This window comes from Micromys minutus (assembly GCF_963924665.1).
Source record: "Micromys minutus genome assembly, chromosome: 7".
NCBI lineage: Eukaryota > Metazoa > Chordata > Mammalia > Rodentia > Muridae > Micromys > Micromys minutus.
Genome location: NC_137976.1, coordinates 57,592,433 through 57,612,617, shown reverse-complemented (window position 1 = coordinate 57,612,617; position 20,185 = coordinate 57,592,433). Strand labels below are relative to the sequence as shown.

The following is a 20,185-nucleotide window of genomic DNA, read 5'->3' as shown; positions in this document are numbered from 1 at the left end:
GGAGAGTGGAGAAAACTCAGAAATAATGATGCTGAATGGGAAAGGACCAAAGAATAGATGCTAATGTCTGGAATTAGCAGCAGGGGATGAAAGACATAAGAGGGCCCCTAAGATCAGCTGGTCTGGTCCCTTAGTCAGCAGAGGAGAGAGGCTCAGAGATGGGAAAAGACTTCTCCAAGGTCATAGGACAGGGCACTGGGGTCTGTCCTGGGAAATCTGATTTACAACCAATGTGTTTGGACTGCAGAAGCTTTCAGACTTTAGGAGGTTGTCTCACACATGCCTTGGAGGAGTCTGGGCAGATTATGCTGGTTAAACAGTGCTGTGTCTGCAGTCCTGTGTGTGTGTGTGTGTGTGTGTGTATGTAGTCACAGGAAGTGTGGTGTAAAGGTGGTGCTTATTGTCACATTGGTTAGGTGGGTTAGTTCAGGTGTACCCCCAGCTGGGTGAGTTTTGAAAGCACTGGAGGTTTTAGAAATATCAGTATCAGGGCTGCAGCTCAGGGTGGGGCCTTTGTTCCCGGCAGTCACCGCTAGTGCCAGGCATAGTGCCACCAGCATCTATGGGTGAACATATATGATTTGAAGCTTTGCTGATGGGGAAACCGAGGCCTAGGGAGGATGAGTCAGGTCAGCCTGAGCTTGGAGTTATAGAAGTGGCCTGTGTCACCTTCTGGGGCCACTTCAGCCTGGAGCCCATCTCCAGAAGCTTCCTCTCACCTCCTGGCTGGCTACCATCAGCAGGAACATTCCCAAACCATGCTCTCCCACCCCCAGTCCCACCGCCAGGTCAGATGAGGGTGGGGAGGGGCCAGCAAGGGCAGGGGCAGAGCTGGGATCCGACATGGCCCCCTCTCTCTGCAGTACTTCACATACAGTGTGCTGCTCAGCCTGCTGGCCTGCTCCGTGTTCCTGCAGATCAGCTGCATCGGGAAGCTGGTGCTCATGTTGGCCATTGAGTTCATCTACGTGCTCATTGTAGAAGTGCCCGGCGTCACGCTCTTTGACAACGCTGACCTTCTGGTCACCGCCAATGCCATGTATGCGGCACCTTCTTTGCTCCACCCCCCAACCCGGGTCTGGGGAGAATCCAGGGTGTTGGGTGTGGCAGAAGCCTGGGTCCCAGCCACAGAGCACACAGGGTCATGGGGTCTCATGTCTTCCTTTCCTCCCTTCCCATGTTGGGGATTCTACACGTAACCAGGCCTCCCTGCCTTTCTGTCTCTAGTTGGCTGGGCAGTGCTCACCTTAGGCTTGGGAGCTGAGGAAGGCAAGGATTCTTTGGTTCACCTACTCGTGTGTTCGTACATTTATTGGGGGCCTGGGATGAGCAGATCTGGAACCAGGCAAGGACAATCAGAGAACAGGCAACTCTTGTGACAAGGACAACACCTGAGAAAGTTAATGCTGGATGTCAGATTCAAACAAGAATCTGGTGCTGGTGTGGGCAGGTGACAGGAAGGCACTGGCATCAGGAACAGGCACTTGAAGCTGGCTTTGAACTCCTAATCTTTCCGCCTCAGCCCGCCTGGGAGCCAACCTCTTGGCTGCTTTTTCTTTCATTCCTCTCCCACTGTTGACAGTGGGGATGGGCAACAGAGACCTTTGTGTCGAGAGACCCTGGGTTGGCTCTAACAGTACCATGCGGTAGATAAATAACGCAAGCCATGTGCATGATTTCAATTGTTTTTTTCCGGTAGCTGTAATTTAAAAGGCAAAGAAGTATGGTAGCTTTTTATTATGCTGCTGGAGGTTGAAGCCTGTTTGCATTAGACAAGTGCTATACTCCAGAGCAACGCCTCAGACCAAAGGTGCAATTAATTTTAATAACAATTGTGTATAGCCACTATATCCAAAATATGATCTATTGAACATAAATCAATTGTTAATTACTGTGAAATGATTTTACCTTTCCCCCAGCACATTCGTAGTATATTTACATGTGTGGCCTCTTTTAACTTGCTCTCTCCTCCTTCCAAAGCTTAGTAGCCACATGTAGCCAGCAGATGCCATCTGGGATGGCGCAGAGGCAAGGTTCCCCCTCCACTCCTCCAGGGTCACAGCACGGGGATGGACAGGTGGATATGGGAGGACCAGATAGGGACTAAGAATTGAGCAGCCTTGGTCAGTGTGACCAGATGCTATCTGATTTCTGCAAGCCTTACTGTGCACTGTGACCTTGGAGGAGGTAGGCTGGGCATAGCAGTAGCTAGGTCATAGAACAGAGCTTTGGGGACACAGTGGAGGCTGGCAATCAGGGGTGCCTGCAGGCTGAGTAGTCTCCCCAACTTTTCTTCACAGAGACTTCAGCAACAACGGGACCTCCCAGTGGTGAGTGGACTCTTCTGTGATGGGGCCTCATCTTCCCCTTGGCAAATAAAATACATGGGTCGATACCCTTCCCAGGGAGAAGGGGCCTTGTGACAAAGTGAGCGGTGAAGGTGGCAGACACAGGTGAAGACCCTCCAGGGGCGGCAGGAGCTACAGTTAGACACATACTTGAGGGTGGTCTGAAGTGTGACTTCATGGCAGTGTCATTGGGCCTAAGATTAACCTCCAGCGATTGCTTTAAAGCATCCATCCGGCCTCCACTCTTTCCAAGCCCTGAGCTCAGCCCTCTAGACACAGAGACAGGGATGGAATCTGCTTCCGTCCAAGTACAGGCCCGTCACAGGCTCTGAGGCTAGCCCTACAAGAGTGTGGGCCAGGAGTCAGTCCCAGCATTCAGGGCTTGAGCTTTGTACTGTACGAGGAGCAGGTTTGGAATGAGTGTTTTCTGTGAGCATGCGTCCCATTAAAAAGAATGGCTGTGCACATAACAGCCTCCATGGGGGGAGGCCTACTCTATGCCAGGTTCCTCACAGAGCACAGTGCATAGCAACGTTCTCTGTCCCTGTGTCTGTAAATAGGGGACATTTTAGCAGTACCCAGAGACAGGGTCATTAGGCTGGCCTGGTTACCTAGACCCGGAACTGCTGCTGCTATTGGAGAGCTGAGTTCACAGCCTAAAGTGACCAGATGGGCTCACCCAATGACAAGAATGTAAGGCACCAGGGTAGGAAAACCACTGCCCCCAGTGCTGGAAGGCTTCCTGAAGGAAGTGTCTCAAGCAGCTTGCACAGGAGGAGATGAGAGAGGGGAGCTATAGTGAGAGGAAGAAAGCCCAGAGTCTTTGGAGCCCACTGAGCACCAGAATGAGCTCAAGCATGCTTGCCTCTCTCTGACAGCCCTGAGCATGCGACCAAGGTGGCGCTGAAGGTGGTGACGCCCATCATCATTTCTGTCTTCGTGCTGGCTCTGTATCTGCACGCCCAGCAGGTGGAGTCTACGGCTCGCCTTGACTTTCTCTGGAAACTGCAGGTGGGTGGCCCTGAACTCGAGCGAGCGGTGCAGCAGGGAAAGCGGCAAACCTCACGGCACTTCCGAGACCTTTGGGTGGCCCGGTTTGGGCCTCATCTCATCTGTTGCTCAGTGCCAGGAGGAGGCGCCCAAGAAAACCTCCTGGAGAAAGCTGACTTCCAGGTTGGCTGCCTAGACCTGTGATTCCAGCCACCCCCTCCTCGTCTCTCCTGGCTTTCCTCCTATTTCCAGACCATGGCAGGCCATGTCTGCCTTAGACTTCTTAACATGAAGATTCAAGATTATTGGTTGGGGCAGGAGACCCTGCTCTTGGTTGGATGCGGCGTGCAGATGGCCATCTGTGTGTTCCTACTGAACTCCCTGGGACCTGGCTGTTGGGTCTGAGGTCCTTGGTGAAGGTGCCCTAAGGTTAGGAGACCCAGGGCATAACTTTTCCCTGGGGAATGTCCCTCCGAAAGTCCTCAAAGTCAGTGACCTGAGGTGCCACCTGTCCTTCTTTGAGGAAGTCCCCAGGTTAGACCAGGCTCTGTAGGACCTAGAGCTCATGTCCCTGCATTTCTGCTCACACTTCCCCCCTCTCTTCCTCCATGGGTCCCCAGGGTGCTTCTCCCAAGACGGTCGCCACTATGTACCCTGGCTGTGTCTCAAAGGCTTCGAGAAGAGCTAGCCTGCTGCTACCCTCTGCTGGGTGGTCTCAACTCCAGCCAGGGAGAAAGCCTGGGATCTAGAAATGGTGGAAAGCCATGTTCCTATGAGAGCTGAGGTCTCCTAGCTCCAGCATGTCTGATCCTCCCAGACGGAGTGGCAATCCTTGTCTCTCCACGGTAGCAAGAAGGACTGTGTTGGGGACAGGGACAAGGCTTCTGTCCCTTTGGCCTGGGGCCCTGCATAAGCTCAAACCATTTCAAGCTCCTTCTCCACCTCTGTTACCACAGGGCCCTCTGTCCCACCTGACCACAGGAACAGCAGAGTGTTTCCCCCTTGAAAATCTCCTTGCCACACCCATAGCGTCCCTTCATGCTTTTCGGGTTTTTGGGTTATGTATGCAGGTACATAAGCATCCGTATTCGAATGAGGACCAGTGGGCCTCAGAGATCCACTTTCCTTTACCTGTCAGGTGCTAGGATTAAAAGATAATCCCACCATGCTTGCTTTAAGAACAAACAATCAACCAAACAACAATAAAAACATGGGCTCTGGGGATCTAACTCAAGTCATTATGGTTACACACGAGGTACACATGTTAGGGCCGAGCTCTCTTCCCCAGCCCTGGGCAAGTTTTAAAAACCAATCTTCAGCCTGCAGAAGAACTGCAGAACTACGTGAGGAGATCCAGCAGTCCCACCTCTCTCCTTCAGTTTGGTGCCCCATCCCATGTGCGCTGTCTGGCATGCGTCCATCGGCTTTGGAGACTTCAATGTCTGTCTTTCAAGTCCAGCCCTGCCGTGCGCCCTGCACCCTCCCTACCAGAACTCACTGTGGCACCCTGGCTTTTCTCATCGAAGAGTCTTAGCTAGTTATAAACATCTTGTTAGTACATGTTCTTGTGTAGACATGGGCCATGCGTTTCTGGAAGACCTGGGAGAGGTCTGCCCCACCAACCACTCTGGCAGCTAGCACACTCCTTCAGCATCCTGCAGAAAAGACACAAACATGCCCTCTTCCCCATATTAATACCCAAGCAGGATCATGCCATGTGTCAGTAAGTAGTTCCTTCCATTTTACCTAGGCCCAAGTATGTCTAGTTGTAGGTGCCATAGACACTCAGAGAGTTCCCTGGCATTTAACTTCCAAATTTTTAAAACGAAAGAGCATGATTTAAATAATTTTGTGCTGTATGGGGATATAATTCCCCCCCTTTTTAATTTTAAGAAGATACTGTTTTAAAATTCCATGGGACTGTTCCACAATTCCTTGTCCTTGAGGATAGGAAGGAATCCCAGTAATATGAGTAATAGTAAATTGTTAACAAAGCTCCTCAAATACTTGACTGCAATAGCCAATTCCATTATCTGTCTTAATCCGATTTAAGCACCCAGTATAGAAAAGCCAACATAGGCAACGACTCATTTTATTTTTAGTTGCTTTTTCTGTTAAAGCAGTTGCAACTACAAAGTCTAAGAAGGTATCCATAGTTATATGCACATGTTTTAATTTTCCAACATCAGAAACATGAGTAATATCTATTTGCCATAACTGATTAGGTTCAAGTCCTCAAGGGTGAGCACCATTATGTGGTACAGGAAAAAAAAAAAAAAAAAAAAACTGAGGGCACTGAGGACAAGTCTTTACAATTTGAAGTGTGCATTCTCCAGAAATACCAAAGTGTCACCCGAGCAGCTCTGCCTCCCTCCCTACCTCACCCCACTATGGTGTTGATCCCGATCACTTGCAGGAATTGCCTTTGGCCAAATTTCTCCCCTAATATGCCTTTCAATAAGATGCTGAAACAGTTTTCTGGTCCTTATGAAGCCCTCACCCCAGGTCTCTGCATCCACTGATTCTTTCCTGTGTCTGCTCACATAGCGATGTCCATCAGTAGCTTGGCATGATAGCACATCCTGCAATCCCAGTACTTGGGAGGCAGAAAGAGCAGAGATGCTGCAGGTTTGAGGCCAGCCTAGTCTTTACAGCAAGTACCAAACCAGCCAGGGCTACATAACAGGATGTGTTCTCAAACTGCCCCAACCTGCCAAAGGGAAATGTCAGCTGTGATGTTCCGTGTCTGTCCGGCCTTCTTTTTAGGTGGCATTGTACAGAAAGGAGGAGTCCCTGGCCATTAATCTGTTTCTTTGTTTACTCTTCTGTATTATTACCTAGTCACGGTCCAGAAGATTATGATCTGCCCTTGCTATTTATTTTCGTACTCACGTGGCTGTAGGTCTGGCTTGTACACATTTCATCAAGCTGGTGGCTGTCATTGGAGACATCCCCACCGTTCTTTGAGCACCCCAGGCACGGGGAAATGTCACATAGTTTTACAGGTGCTTTTCCTGGCTTTAGGCCAGGACTCTGGCTCTTCCTAAGTGGAGAATCGTGTTTAGAAACTGAGATCTGAGCGCTCAGGGAATCATCCAGTGGATACAGCTAAGAATTGTGCATCAGCGTCTGTGGACTCGAAACCTCTGCATGTATACATGTTGATGTGTCTACACTCTAGTTTTTAAATTATGAGCTCCTTCCAGAACCTTCTTTCTGATCTAATGCCTCTGGCTTCTTTCAAGCTTCCTGATTCTGTGCTTGGCAGTGCTACCCTGGCAGCAAGAAACCAACTCCCCTTATCTTTTCTAGTGACTGATGAGCTTGGGAGTAATAGCTCCTCCCCTCAAGACCCTTTTTCTGTCCTTCCCCCAAGTCCCTTTGTAATCAACCTCTCTCTACCCTCCAGACTGGTCACTTTGTTTCCTCAGCTTCTGAGGACTATGGCCTAGGCACTGACTCCAAGGTCCCCTGCTTGTATGAGCAGAGTGGCTTGTCCCTGTCACCAGCCTATGTCTGCTTCTTTCTCCTGAAGCTGACCAGCAGGCTTATGATGCTGGCTGTCTCCTGTTCTTCTGGGCCTTCGGGGGGGGGGCAGCTGGTGGGACAAGAGCCAGCAAGTAACAGTAGAAACATGTAAGCCGGCCTTGCAAGGAATAAGTAATTGGCACACCCCACCCTCTCACTCCCCTTTGTCTTTGTGTCCGTCTGCAGCCCTGGGAGGAGGTCGTGTGTTGAGAATGGGCTCAGAGGCAAGTGTAGGTGGCTCTATTCACAGGGAGAGGCATGGTCAAAGTTGCCATCTCAGTCAGGCTGAAGGCTAGGCAGGAAACTGGTGTACACCACTGGACTATCTGGCTGCTCAGGGAGAAGGGGTGGAGGGGTGCAGAGGTCCCTTGTCTCGTGTAACCTTTGTTCTCTCAGCCACAACTCCAGTGGTTCTAAGAGTCACCCGGCTGTGGAGATGAGACCCTGGTGCTTCCAGGTTCTTTGCCTTGGGACTCTCCATCCCCTCTGGGTTCAGATCCTGCAGCCTTGTGAAGGTCTGCTAGCTCCTTGTACAGAGACACTGGCTGGGTCTTTTAAACGTCCCTGCCAGCGATACTTTCTCTGCCTGCCAGCCCACATATAGCCACTCCCAAGAAGGGCACTCTTTTGTCTGCCATCAAGTGTGGAAGATCCAGATGACTCCACTCTGTGATCTATAACGCCACTGGTCAAGTTTCTCCTTACCACAGCTCTGTGCATAACTGCCTCTCTGCTTCAGTCTCATGTGGGACACCATTACCCTCAGGCGAGAGCTCAGCACTGGAAGTTAAGTGACCGTAAACTCCATCTGAGACCCAGGACTCAAACTGGGGAACCGAACTCAGTGAGGTGATATGTCCTCCCCACCCTGGCTGATGTCATTCCCGCTAGCCTTGGCTAGCTCCAAAACAAGTCTCCTCTGATGCGAAACAGACATGGCAGGACCTGGGCCACGTTCCTGAGGGACCAGTCCAGTAGAGTTGTTCTGGCAAGCTGCTCTTCTGACTGCATTTGCTAATCTTGAGAAAATGCAGGGTTAGGGTGTGGTGGAGGCTGTTTGGGGTGTGGACTTGAATCACTGCTCTTCTTGGCTGCCAGCTTATCTAGGGGAGACCTGCATCCCCTCTTTGCTCCCCTCCTCCATGTGTGTTGTTTGCCAGAGGCAACAGGATTGTCACCCCCTCCTGTCCCTTCCCATGGCCAGGCATGCTGTTTGGAGAACATGTGGGGGCAGACGGCTGTGAGGAGAGGTATCTGGCACTTTGTTGGCACCCTGAGTGTTCAGGGGCATTTTGGTTCCCTCTCACTGGGTCTTCTGTCCCCAGGCCACCGAAGAGAAGGAGGAGATGGAGGAGCTGCAGGCCTACAACCGGCGCCTGCTGCACAACATTCTGCCCAAGGACGTGGCTGCCCACTTCCTGGCCCGTGAACGGCGCAATGATGAGCTGTACTACCAGTCCTGCGAGTGCGTGGCTGTCATGTTCGCCTCCATTGCCAACTTCTCCGAATTCTATGTGGAGCTAGAGGCCAACAACGAGGGTGTTGAGTGCCTACGGCTGCTCAACGAGATCATCGCAGACTTTGATGAGGTGCTCCTGGGGCCCTACATGTCCTTCCCGTTCCCTTTCCCCATCTGCCCGAGGCTCTCATGGTAGGAGCCTGGCCCTCTCTCGGGTGCCATTGTGACTCTTGGTGCCAATCGCAATGAGACAAGTGAGGCCTCACACCTTAAGTGTCCTGCCTAAGGTCACTGTGCTGACTGACACGTGGGAGCTAGCATTTTTTGCCCACTCTTTGAACTTGAGCCACTGTGGCCCCAAGGTAGAGATGGCCCATTATCTGTCAAGGGCTTTGAGAGCAGGAAGAGCCTGGGCAAAGGAAGAAGGCGGGCAGGAAAATAAGCCATTGCTTCATGTATTCTGTAGTTAAACCCTTGCTGAGCACCCAGTGTGTGCAGGACCACAGGGAAGGCTTCATCATGTGAGGAGTGGGGTACAATCCAGACGGATGAATATGCAGTACTTGAAGGTCTGCTGCCCTGGGGTATCCAATTGACTAGGATTGGGTGAAGGTGTCTCTGAGCTTTCCAGAAGCCCCAGGATAGAAAAAAAAAAGGTGACTTACTAGATAAGGTTGGAGAGATTATCATGGGTGGAGGAAGGTGAGACTCTCTTGTCAAGGGAATGAGACCTTAGTGACCTGGTCCTCTAGAGCTCTTGGTAGAGGGGTAAGTAGGTAGGCCATAGGCCCTGTCTAATGGAGCAGTGTGATGGAGGCCCAGCTTTGCCACAAAGCCTTGGGCACCTCACTGTAAACTGATGGCCCCGTGTGAGGACTTGGGAAAACCAGACTTCGGTGCTTCCTTTCACCTTTCCATCCTTCCTGTGAATGTCAGTGACCTAGTTGGGTGGTGACTTAGGTCTGAACCCCTTCTGTCTAGATCATCAGTGAAGATCGGTTCAGGCAGCTGGAAAAGATCAAGACCATAGGTAGTACCTACATGGCTGCCTCTGGCCTCAACGACTCCACCTATGACAAGGCAGGCAAGACCCACATCAAGGCTCTTGCAGACTTCGCCATGAGACTTATGGACCAAATGAAGTACATCAATGAGCACTCCTTCAACAACTTCCAGATGAAGATTGGTGAGAGAGCTTGGGGTAGAAATGGCATTTTGGGTTCCTCCATGCTCCACCCCATCTGTTGTCTAATGACAGAAAGCAGGTCTTATGACAGTTACCCAGTCAGTAAACATGAAAAGCAGTCACACTAAATTCTTGCTACATTTTTTTTTCATACAAGGTGTGCATATTAACATAACTGCACCTTTAAAACCATTTTGAACAGATACTCTGGTTAGCAAAATGACTGAAGCAGACTGCTTTATGAAAAGCATCAGGTAATGCTGACAATGGCTTTATTTTGGCTTTTTCTGGCACAGGGACTTTCGGTGGCCTTCCCGGTACTGAGATTATAGATGTGAACTACAGTATATGGCATGGTTTAGTTTTTAAGGCACAGTAATCTTTAAAATTATTTCTTGTGTGTACGGGTGCTGTTTACGTACTAAGTGCATGTCCAGTGCCTGCAGAATCTGGAAGAGGGTGTCAGGTCCCTGGAACTAGTTGCACATGGTTGTGAACTGGATGGCCGAATGGATGCTGGGAATTGAACTCAGGTCCTCTAGAAGAACAGCCAGTGCTGTTTTGTAGTCCCTAAAGCAGAGTAATCTTAAAATAAGTGGGCAAGGTATCACTGAGTTCTCAGTGTGATCCCAAAGCAGCTACCTTGAAAGCTGGGTGGTCCACACACGTGGGTAGGCAGTAGGGAGGGTGTGGTGTGTCAAGCTTCCCTTGACTGCATCTTGTGTGTGTTTCCTGTACTGAGAATTGAACCCAGAGTCTTACATTTTTCAGACAAATGCTCTACTGGCTGAGTTATACCTTTGGGCTCTCTCTGACAAAGGAGTTTATGTGCTTACCTCATGTGTGTGCACGTGGAGATCAGGCAACAACTTTCAGGAGTCAATTCTCTCCGTACCCCACCACGTATGTCCTCAGGCTGCCAGGCTTAGTGGCAAGCCCCCTTTAGTGCTAAACCCTATTGCCTCCTAACTCCATTTTTATCCAACTCTGCAAGAGTAGAAAGAACAGTGCAGAGAGAACCAACGCCCACCCTTGGGCTCACACACCCAGCCCCACCCCATCCACAGCTCTGAGTACCTGGTCCAGAAGGCACAGGGCTACTCTGCAGTTTATCTTCACCTCGCTCCTGCTCAGTCACAAGAGTGGTTCATTTTGCTAAGGAACAAAGTCAAGGGCAGTCTCCCTTCTCTTGAGGTTTGCAGCGGTGGGAAATGTTTTCTAGAAGAGCAGGCCTTTGTTCCAGTCGAAATTTTCATGCATTATCAACTCCCTGACTCTGGTTCAAGTCATAAATGATTCAGGCGTCGCTTTATTTTTTTCAATAACAGTAATTCACAAAAATACTGGCATTTCAATTCTCAAAATTAGCACATTAGATTGAAATATTACATCACTAAAAAACAATATTGTGATCATTAATGTCCCCAAGAGATATTTTGTTCTGGCCCAAGTGTCGGGAATTGGGCTATCCCTGAGCAGGCTGCTTATTTTGCCCCCTGGGAACAGTGGTTTGTGGATTGGACCTGGCTGCTGGAGGCCAGGCATCTGCTGTAGCCCACACACACAGCCCATGCCTGTGTTAACTCTGCCCTTAGTTTCCTGTGATGTTGCTCCACTACCCTGCCACAGTCCTTTGTATTCTCCTGGTAATCCGTCTCAACTGGACTGGACCAGACTGGGGGTGGAATAACAGACTACTAGCAGGCAGTTAAGCAGTCTTGGTGACATAGAACAGAAGCCACCTGAGCTCAGTGTGGTCAGCGAAGTGGTCAGTCTAGCATAGAAATGGCATGCAGGCTTTAAAAACCACATGTACTGTGACAGGGTTTGGAAACAGACAAGACTGGGACAAGGGACAAGGGGACAGGCTAGGAACAAGGTCTCAAGAGTGAGGGAGAGAGATGGAGCGAGTTTGCAGTATTCTCTGAGTTGTTGCTGAAATTGACATCAAGAGGGAAGAATAAGAAAAGGCACTGGGCAGCCGGAGAAGGCTCAGTGGTAAAAGAGTGCTTACAAAGTACCCAGGTTTGATTTCCAGCACCCAAGCCCAACGAGCCACCCTTAACTCCAGCGTATTGAGATGCCCCCATCTAGCCTCTGCAGGCACCCTCACATGAGTGTACCACACGCTCACACAAATACTTGAATAAAACACATGTTAAAAAAAAAAGTATTGGGCTATACTGGACATCCCTGGAGACCTTGAAGAGAACACATATGGCAAGGAACTTAAAGGTTAAGATAAGGACACAGCACCATGGATGTGTGCACAGATCCTCGCTTTCTTGAACAATGGATAGCGCAGAAAAGTGTGACTCTTGGGGACTAAGTTTAGCCTCAGTCCAGCAGGATTCAGAAGCACCTACAATATGCCAAAAGATGGATTCTGGTGATATCAAGCATAGTGTGTGTGTCTTAAGCTCCTGAGTATGGCTGATTTCTGTCTACACAGGGCTCAACATTGGACCTGTAGTGGCTGGGGTCATTGGGGCTCGCAAGCCTCAGTATGACATCTGGGGCAATACAGTAAATGTGGCCAGCCGTATGGACAGCACTGGGGTGCCTGACCGCATCCAGGTAAGTGCAACAGTTACCATTCACTGCATCACGTGAAGGGCCTCTGTTGCCCTGGTGCCAGGAGGTTTTCACTGCAGACCACACAGAGTTTACAGTTAAAATTCCTCTTCAGATTCAAGGGTGAAGTGGTAATCAGGACAGACATCTCAGAGTTTTCACGAACAGGGTTGGGTCAGGTCTTCAGTACCTTGGACAGAGGCCCCAGCCTGTGGAGAACCTCCACTGTGGGGCAGGCTTCACCCACCCAGACAGCTGCAGGAAGCAAGTCTTTACCCAATGGGACTTGCAGTTCTCCTGGCTTGGTGAGGCTGTTGGTGTCTTTAGAGCTCCAACTTCCAAGAGCAATGGGGATTACTTTCCCCATCTCCATCCTTTGCAAGCTGGTGCTAATGATTCCTGAGCCTGCAGCTCTTCAGTCTCTTCCTTCACTTTCCTCAGACTTTATTCTTGTTCCATTCTGATAAAAGATGTACCACACACCCGAAGGTCCTGGTGCAGCTGTGGGAAGTCAGCTTCCCTGGCCTGCTTTTTACAAGTGCTAACAGTACCATTTCAAAGGTATTTTTGATGTATTACACTGCTTGAATGTTCTCAGATAGACCTGGCCTACTGAATTGTGGGTGCTGTCCAAGGTACCAGGCCCTTCCCTGCCTTCACTCTGGTGCGGAGAGAAGGGACTGCAGGCTTGAGGAGAAAGGCTGTATGTATGTAGTGTCTAATCTACTGCCCAGCAGCTGCATGGCAACACAGTTGGGAGTTCTGACAGTACTTGGCATGCACCTGTGCCACCCATCCTTCACCCCTTCACCTCCCCCCAGTCTGCAGAATAAAGGCAGGCCTGAACTCTGGCTCTGGAGTGACTCTACCGTAATTTGTTAACTATAACCACAGGCGGGCAATACATACTTCCTGAGCCTTAGGCATGGAAAGAATAGTTTCCTACAAAGAGATGAAATGAGGCCAGTTCTGTCTCTGTTCTGTCATGGAGCCAGTTCTTCTGGAAGCAATTTATGAGCCCCAGCTCATGCTCCAAGTAGCACTTATGTGAGAAATCCCTGGGTACTTGTCATTCCATGAATGAGACCCCCATTGTCCCCAAGAGCCAGTGGTGAAGGCCTTCTCTACTCTCATGTTAGGGCAGAAACAGGGCATAGGCACACAGAGGTATATGTGCCCAGAGCAGCTCATGTATAGGGTCACTGATAGCCTGTCCTCTCCCTTCCTATTCCTCCTCAGGTTACTACAGATATGTACCAGGTGCTGGCCGCCAACACATACCAGCTGGAGTGCCGGGGTGTGGTCAAGGTCAAGGGCAAGGGTGAGATGATGACCTACTTCCTCAATGGAGGGCCTCCCCTCAGTTAGCAGATACCAGCCAGAGGTGCCAGCATCCTGGCCTCCAGAGGATTGGAACAGCTTCTTTGTGTACCATGGGCAGATAGGGCCTGCTCCAGGCTCACAGCTGTGCTGGTAAAATTTCCACTTTGACTCAGAAGCAACTTCTGCCTTTGCTGGTGGGCATGGCTTTTGGCCTAGGCCCAGGGTGCCAGCGTCCTGCGAGCACCAAGCTGACCAAAGATGTTCCCCTTGGCAGAAGATTCCGCTAGACTCAAGATGAACCTTGGGGTTTCTGACAAGTCCTGCTGCTGTACGGTGGGGGTGCTACGGGAGCCTTCATTGGTGACCCAGCATGGCACACAGTGGCTGGCCTTGGCCATGAGGAGGAGGCAAGCTCGAAGCTGGCCTGGAGGTGCCCGTGGACCTCATGGGTCGGCTTTCCCACTGTGGAGAGGCCATGCCCCCTCACAACGCTTTGGGGGCAGGAACAGGGAGAGGTGCGGCCTGTGCCATCCTCTTCCCCACACCTCCACGCACACAGACAACGCCCTGTAAGGGAAACAGGACTGTTGACAAGGGGGAGGCAAGAGGACATCCCAGGCAAGGAGCAGTGGCTCTGAGCAAAAGAAAATATTTATTAAATAAAACAAGTTTTCTCTGCCCTTCTTTAGACTATGCTAGTTGTACGCGTGTAAGAGACACACAAGCAAACGAGGGTGCCACTGGGGTAGGGAGGCGGGAGCCCCACTTGTCTTTTTGTATTTTTTATTTTGTATAATTGAAATCTTGGAGATCTAGCAAATATACCAAATTCTATATTTTGTAAATTCTATTAGGAAACAGCTGTGCCCAGCAAGGCATCTTTGCTCCTCTGTACTGTACGTATGTCAGTGTGTGTACTGGTGTACGTGTGTTCATGCTGTGGAGCCAATCCCTGAAGGGTGTGTTTCCCTCATTTCAGACTTGGCAGGTTTTGATTTTTTTTCTAGGCACAGCCAGAGCAGGGGTGTGTGTTGTTTTGGGGTACCATATATTCCAATTAAGTAGAAGACACGCTAGTCCCTCGTTCTAGCCCCACCTTACACACATCCCATCGGAACAAGAAGACAAAGGCACTGCTCCCATCCCAAGCGGTGTCCAGGATGCTCCACTTACTAGTGCTGCCCTCACTCCATCCCAGAGATGTTGCACGGTCCCCTCCCCTCACAGAGGCAGCTCCACAGGTTCCCGGAGCTCAACAGCCTCCTCAGTGGGCTGTCTTGGAAAGGGTCCCTGTGACCTGGGGATGCAATCTATAGGTCCTGTGTTTAAGGAAAGGGTGTAGCCTTGCCTTCCACCCCAGACACAGGAATGGGTAAAGCTATAGGGAAGATTTTGTCTGTTTTTTTTTTTTTTTTGGTGGGGGGGGGGCGAGGGGACAGTTAAATATACTGAGGAAAATATACTATTTTTGTAATTTCTAAGAACACATTTGAAAAATGACATTCTATCACAGATAAACTTAAACAGCATCCCTACTGTCTGTGCCCCGATATTCTCATTGCTTCTCAGGGCACAATTATTCTCCCTTCTAACAGGGGAGTAAAGGTGAGGTGGCAGCCAAGTGCCAGCTCAATGTTACTTTCATGCCCTTCACCATCCCCCCAAGAAACCAAGTGTGGACCCCGAACTGCTGCCCTGCATCTGTCCTGTGCTCTGCCACTCCACCCGAGTTCTGCACTGCCCTCACCTCTGGTACAGGGGCCGCTTCTCTCTCCACATGTCCTGCCAATGCCAGTGGGTTTCGTTTAGCTTCCCCCCAGAGTACAGTGTGTGCTGAGTTTATACTGTGTTCCCACGGAGGCTCCTCCCCACTCCAGCAGTGATTGGTGACAGCGTGCAGCGCTAGCTCTTTGTTCCCTCTAAGGGGTGTGTGCACTCTTTTTATTCCTGCTCTTGCAAAAAATGATACAATTATGATTTCCCATGGAAATTGAAAGTCTATTTAAATAATTTAACTATTAAAAACACTTTCACTGGTACCATTTTCTGGTCTGATTTTCATTTGGGTCAGGGTCCAGGAAAGGATGTCCCAGAAGAAAAGCAAAGCTTAGACCATTGGAAGGACCTGAGGAGGTAGGCGGGGATGGCCAGCAGATTACACATATATGGAGACAGCTGTGTGCCATACTAGGTTAGGCACCGTACAAATGCCATCTCCACAGCTCCTTCTGGTCATCACATTTCACTGAGGAAGAAGCTGAGGTGCAGAAACCTTGTACTGCTTAAGGCCACACAGCTGTAAGAAGCAGGAGGTTCACAGCAAAAGCACTGGGACCTGTTGCCAGAGACCACACAGGAGAGCCTTTTCAACAGATTCTATTTGCTGTACTATCGAATTCGGGGTTAACTGGGTCCAGGAAATAACTCCAGAGGGGTCCAGGCAAATTGAATTGGACATGGGTAACATGACGGGACCTGTGAGAGTTTACTGGCTTTATGAAAGCAGTGACCACACAGTTCTAGGCATGGTGGGCCTAGACCTCAGCAGGGCTTCAGTTATGCATAGGAAAGATATATGCTATACAGGCAGGGGCTCAACTCTGAGATTTCCAACCCGGGACATATAAATTGGAAAGAGAATTTAACATATGGAAATTCAAACTTGGTGGGGTGTGGTCGTGCACACCTTTAATCCTAGCACTTGGGAGGCTGAGGCAGGTAGGTCTCTGTGAGTTCAGGGCAATGTTAGAACTTCATAGAGAAACCATGTCTTCAGACAAAAAATGTCATGGCTAATATTGGTCAGAACAGGAACCTCCATCCTTAAAGAAACCGCTGTTGTGGCTGGGCCTTCAGGCACCCCTTGCACATACGGCCAGAGGATCACACCAGGGGCAGTTCCAAAGCCCTTCTATGCCTACCATGCTCACTGAGCAGACCCCGAGAATACATCCCACTGTTATATAGGTCAGGTTCAAGCATCCCACTGATGTCAGCCAACATGGTAAGCCACCGAGGAAGTTAGCAAGGAACTGGTGGGAAGCTACCGGGACTTCCTGTATTGGAGAACATGAAGCTAAGCCTGTAACAAAGCATGCCACTTCAAAACTTTCCAAGTTGCAGGTATATTTATGAACTTCCAAGAGCAAATGTCACCCAAGAGGCATAGAGCTCTGAGGCCAAGCTGAGGCTTTTCACATGGTGAGTTATGGGTACTGGGCATAATGTTTCAGTAGTAATCAGTAGACCCTGAGCTTCCCAGCACTGGATAGCAGTGTTGGACCCACTCGCCTGGGCAGAAAGCACGTGGGCACTGGGAGATGGAATGCTGGGCAGTGGTGCTAAGAAGCCGAGCTGCTCCTGAGCTAGAGAATGGTAGCAGCAGCAGAAAACCTAAAGTAAAATGCTAAAAGGAATGAACCTTGGAGGAGAGCTTTTCTCTTCTGTGCTGGTGGCAGGTCAGGAGAGCATTAGCACACCTGAGACTGCTAGGATGTTTACAAGCAGCTTCCCGTTTATCCAGGATGCCCTGTCCATAGCTAAGGTCTATAGGAATGGGCTTGTCAGTCCTTGATGCCAAAGGTTAGTGAGTTGCTGAAATGGCTCAGCAGGAAAAGGCACAAGAACCCACATGGTAGAACGTAGTGTCCTCTGACCTCCACGCACACGGTGACATGGACATGCACAATATATAATGTGTAATTTTTCTTAAGCTGGTGATGTGAGATCCTTTTATATTTCTAAAAGTCCTCAGGGTTCTGCTTCTGTTTCAGGTTCAGGGGGGCAGGACACACACATACCACACAGGGTTTTTTTTTTTTTTTTTCCCTCTATCTGGCCCATCTGTCCTTCTCACCTGCAGGGTCTCTATCCCATACAAAAACATAGTTCATTGAGAATTACAGCATGGCAGGCCCCCAAGGTTCCCCTCTGGCATTCTATGTGTGCAGCAGAAATTTACCCAATTTCTGGGAGCCAGGCCACAGAGTAGTAACAGTTGAATTAAGATTACAACATTAGAGCTACAGGCAGGGTTTACAGTGAGGTAGAAGCCTGGAGTAAGATTATCTCTAAACCAAAGTCAGGAAAGGCCCTTGCTTTGTTCTCAGCATTAGCTGTGCAGGACAGCAACACTGGGCGATCTGCCTTGAACCCCCACACCACAAGCTGGGGAGGCCTAGGTGGGAGGTCACAGAGTGGGTGGGTCTAGAGAAATGGGAGAAAAGGCAGTGGAGGTTAGAAAGGAAGGTCAAGGAGGGAGGCTCCCCGCACTCCACCTCAGCTCTGCAGTGCTCGTGAGCAGGGCAGAGCCACCCCAGCTCATGGTGACAGCACACTGATCCCCAGGACCCCTGACATGCTTCCCAAGAATGAGAACTCACTGGAATCCCTCAGGGAGCATCATCACTGTCTTCTGCTGTGTCGCTTCTAGTTCAGGCCTGGCTGGCTGTAGTCTCAAGCTTGTCAGCATCTCTGCTTAGCCTTACTTTCCCTGGTTTTCCAGTTTTGCAATATTTGCTTCCCCGCTTTGTCACTTGCCACTCCTACTGGCTCTCAGTTTCCAGAGCAGTGCACCTTCATCTTTTTATAGCCATGATATATTTGTACTTTCCAGGAAGGCCTTCCAGCTGACAGAACTGTAGGTTGCAGGCTGCTGGCTGCCCACCTCCTACCTCTCACCTTCTTATCAATAGGGACTCACAGAGGCACCAGGGAAGGTGTCATCCAAAACTGTCAGGTAATCTGACAGGTATATTCAAAGCCACGTCTGTTGAGGCCTGGATTCTTGTGCCACACTGGTACAAGATAGGGTTCCCCAGGAGACCCGTGCCTTGGGACTGGGAAGGAGAGACTGAAAGGCATAGCTTACCTCTCTCAGGGTGACACTGCATCCCTTCTTCAGGTTATTAAAGTATGTAATAACCATTTCCTCAGCAGAGCACCTGACATACAGCAGGCATGGCTCACTCAATTCCTTTCCCTCTTTGGATGTGTGCTGGCTAGGAGTCCACACATTTGTCTGCCTAGGGCACCACTGCGTGCTAGACACTGCAACAGACCCCTCCCCTGGGAAATGGCTTATCAAGAGCTTGTGCAAGGATTTATCACATTTGTGAGCATGGTGGCCACGGCTTTCTGCCTGATGCTTGTCCCAGGGTTTTCCCTACATCCATTTGCTTTAAAATCAAAACAACCATACTCACTGTACATGGGAGAAAACTAAGGCCGAAGGGTTTCAGAGACATGCAAGGTCATAGCACAAGTAGGAGAGAACCAGGGAGTGTGGATCCAAACAGTCTCAGCGGTAAAAGCTATCCTGTTTCCTGTTTTCACTAGAGCCTCTTAGCAGAACTGCCACAAAATTACTCCAAGCCAAAGAACCAGAGTTTTCTGGCAATATCCTAGGAAAGTAAAGGCTCGTAGCATGTGACTAACCAGTAACACTTATAAATACTACAATGTCTGGATACCTTGACCTAGATGCTTTAATCCCATGCCCTTGAGGCAGAATCTGTCCTTCCGTGGTTAGAAGTGCAGGGATTTTAGCCAACTATTTTATTCCTTTTAGGATGTCTTATCACAGGAGTTGGTATCGACTTTGTTTAGTATATAAAAAGCATATTACCTGCATAAATATGTAGTTATACAGGAACCTATGTGATACGGTTTAACATTACCTGGTAGCTAAGAGTATGAGTTCCTAGTGAGGTTAATCTGGGTTACAATCCTGGTGCCACCCCAAGGATCACACTGACTGTGGTGAAGCCATGTAACATCTTTAGGGCCTGGGCAGCTCACCTGTAGGAAAGAATGCCTTTGAGATTGCTGTGGGGGCAACATGGTTACACCCAGAGACATGTTGTAGAACACACAATTCTTTTCCTTCTATGTCTGCTCTATCTGTGCTCTCTACTGCTACAATGCTGTTATAGATGCCAAGAATTTCCTTTCTGAGACACAATGCAGCATAGACAGATGTGCACAAACTTCTAAATAAAACCTAGATCCAAGTGGCAACTCTATACCACCACCAATTGGCATGGTACCATCCAAAGATATTCCTGACCCACATTTTGTTCTCTCAAATGAAATGAGGTAGTGTCTCCTGCTCCCAGGCTGCCTTAACACACGCCATACAGAAGTACTAAAGGCATCAGTAAGCATTACAGGAGCACAAAGTCCAAAGGTGTAACATATTGTTTATTCACCTTTAGGCAAGGTTGTTTGTAACCCAGCCTTGACACAAAGCGCTGGCATAAAATAGTCAAGTGGCCAAGACAGAGATGGGAATGGAAGGCACAAGCCCTGTCTCCCATCTCAGATGCAGCCTGAGTTCCATAAACTTGGGTGATGCCTGCATTGCAGGGCTGTGGAATACAGTAGAAAAGGGTAAATGTCAATCAGGGGTGAGGCTCGGCTGAAAATACTGTTTGTTGCCAAGGCAACACTGGGAAGGATTTGTGATGCTACAGGACTGATCCAGAACTCTGCTCTGTAGTCTCTTAAGAGTCCTCAGGTGTGCAGAGGTAACTTTACACACCAGTAATGCCAAAGCACAGGATACCGGGTACCAGCTTACCATCCCAGTCACTATTAGAAGCAGGATGCATATGGCTTCCAAGCACACAGGGGTCAACAATTACTGAATTTCACCTGCCTAACACTATTTGAAAAGCTCAGCCATTCAAGAAACCATAAGCTTAGAGGTTCGCGGATATAACTTAAGAGTCAGCAGCAGGGACTGCTTTTCTTTGGAACAGCCAGTGCTTAAGCAGG

General features: G+C 49.5%; 1 protein-coding gene across 1 annotated transcript in view; it reads left to right on the top strand.

Annotated features, from left to right (window-relative positions):
• Positions 1–15,353, top strand: part of ADCY5 (adenylate cyclase 5) — a 146,264-nt gene extending 130,911 nt beyond the window's left edge. Inside the window, exons 15-21 of the mRNA XM_080918647.1 lie at positions 864–1,039; positions 2,301–2,330; positions 3,227–3,359; positions 8,192–8,455; positions 9,307–9,511; positions 11,964–12,088; positions 13,325–15,353. Coding sequence (XP_080774773.1) covers positions 864–1,039; positions 2,301–2,330; positions 3,227–3,359; positions 8,192–8,455; positions 9,307–9,511; positions 11,964–12,088; positions 13,325–13,453 — 1,062 coding nt within the window. The 3' untranslated portion in view covers positions 13,454–15,353. The remainder of the gene's footprint in view (positions 1–863; positions 1,040–2,300; positions 2,331–3,226; positions 3,360–8,191; positions 8,456–9,306; positions 9,512–11,963; positions 12,089–13,324) is intronic.
• Positions 15,354–20,185: the final 4,832 nt, after the last annotated feature.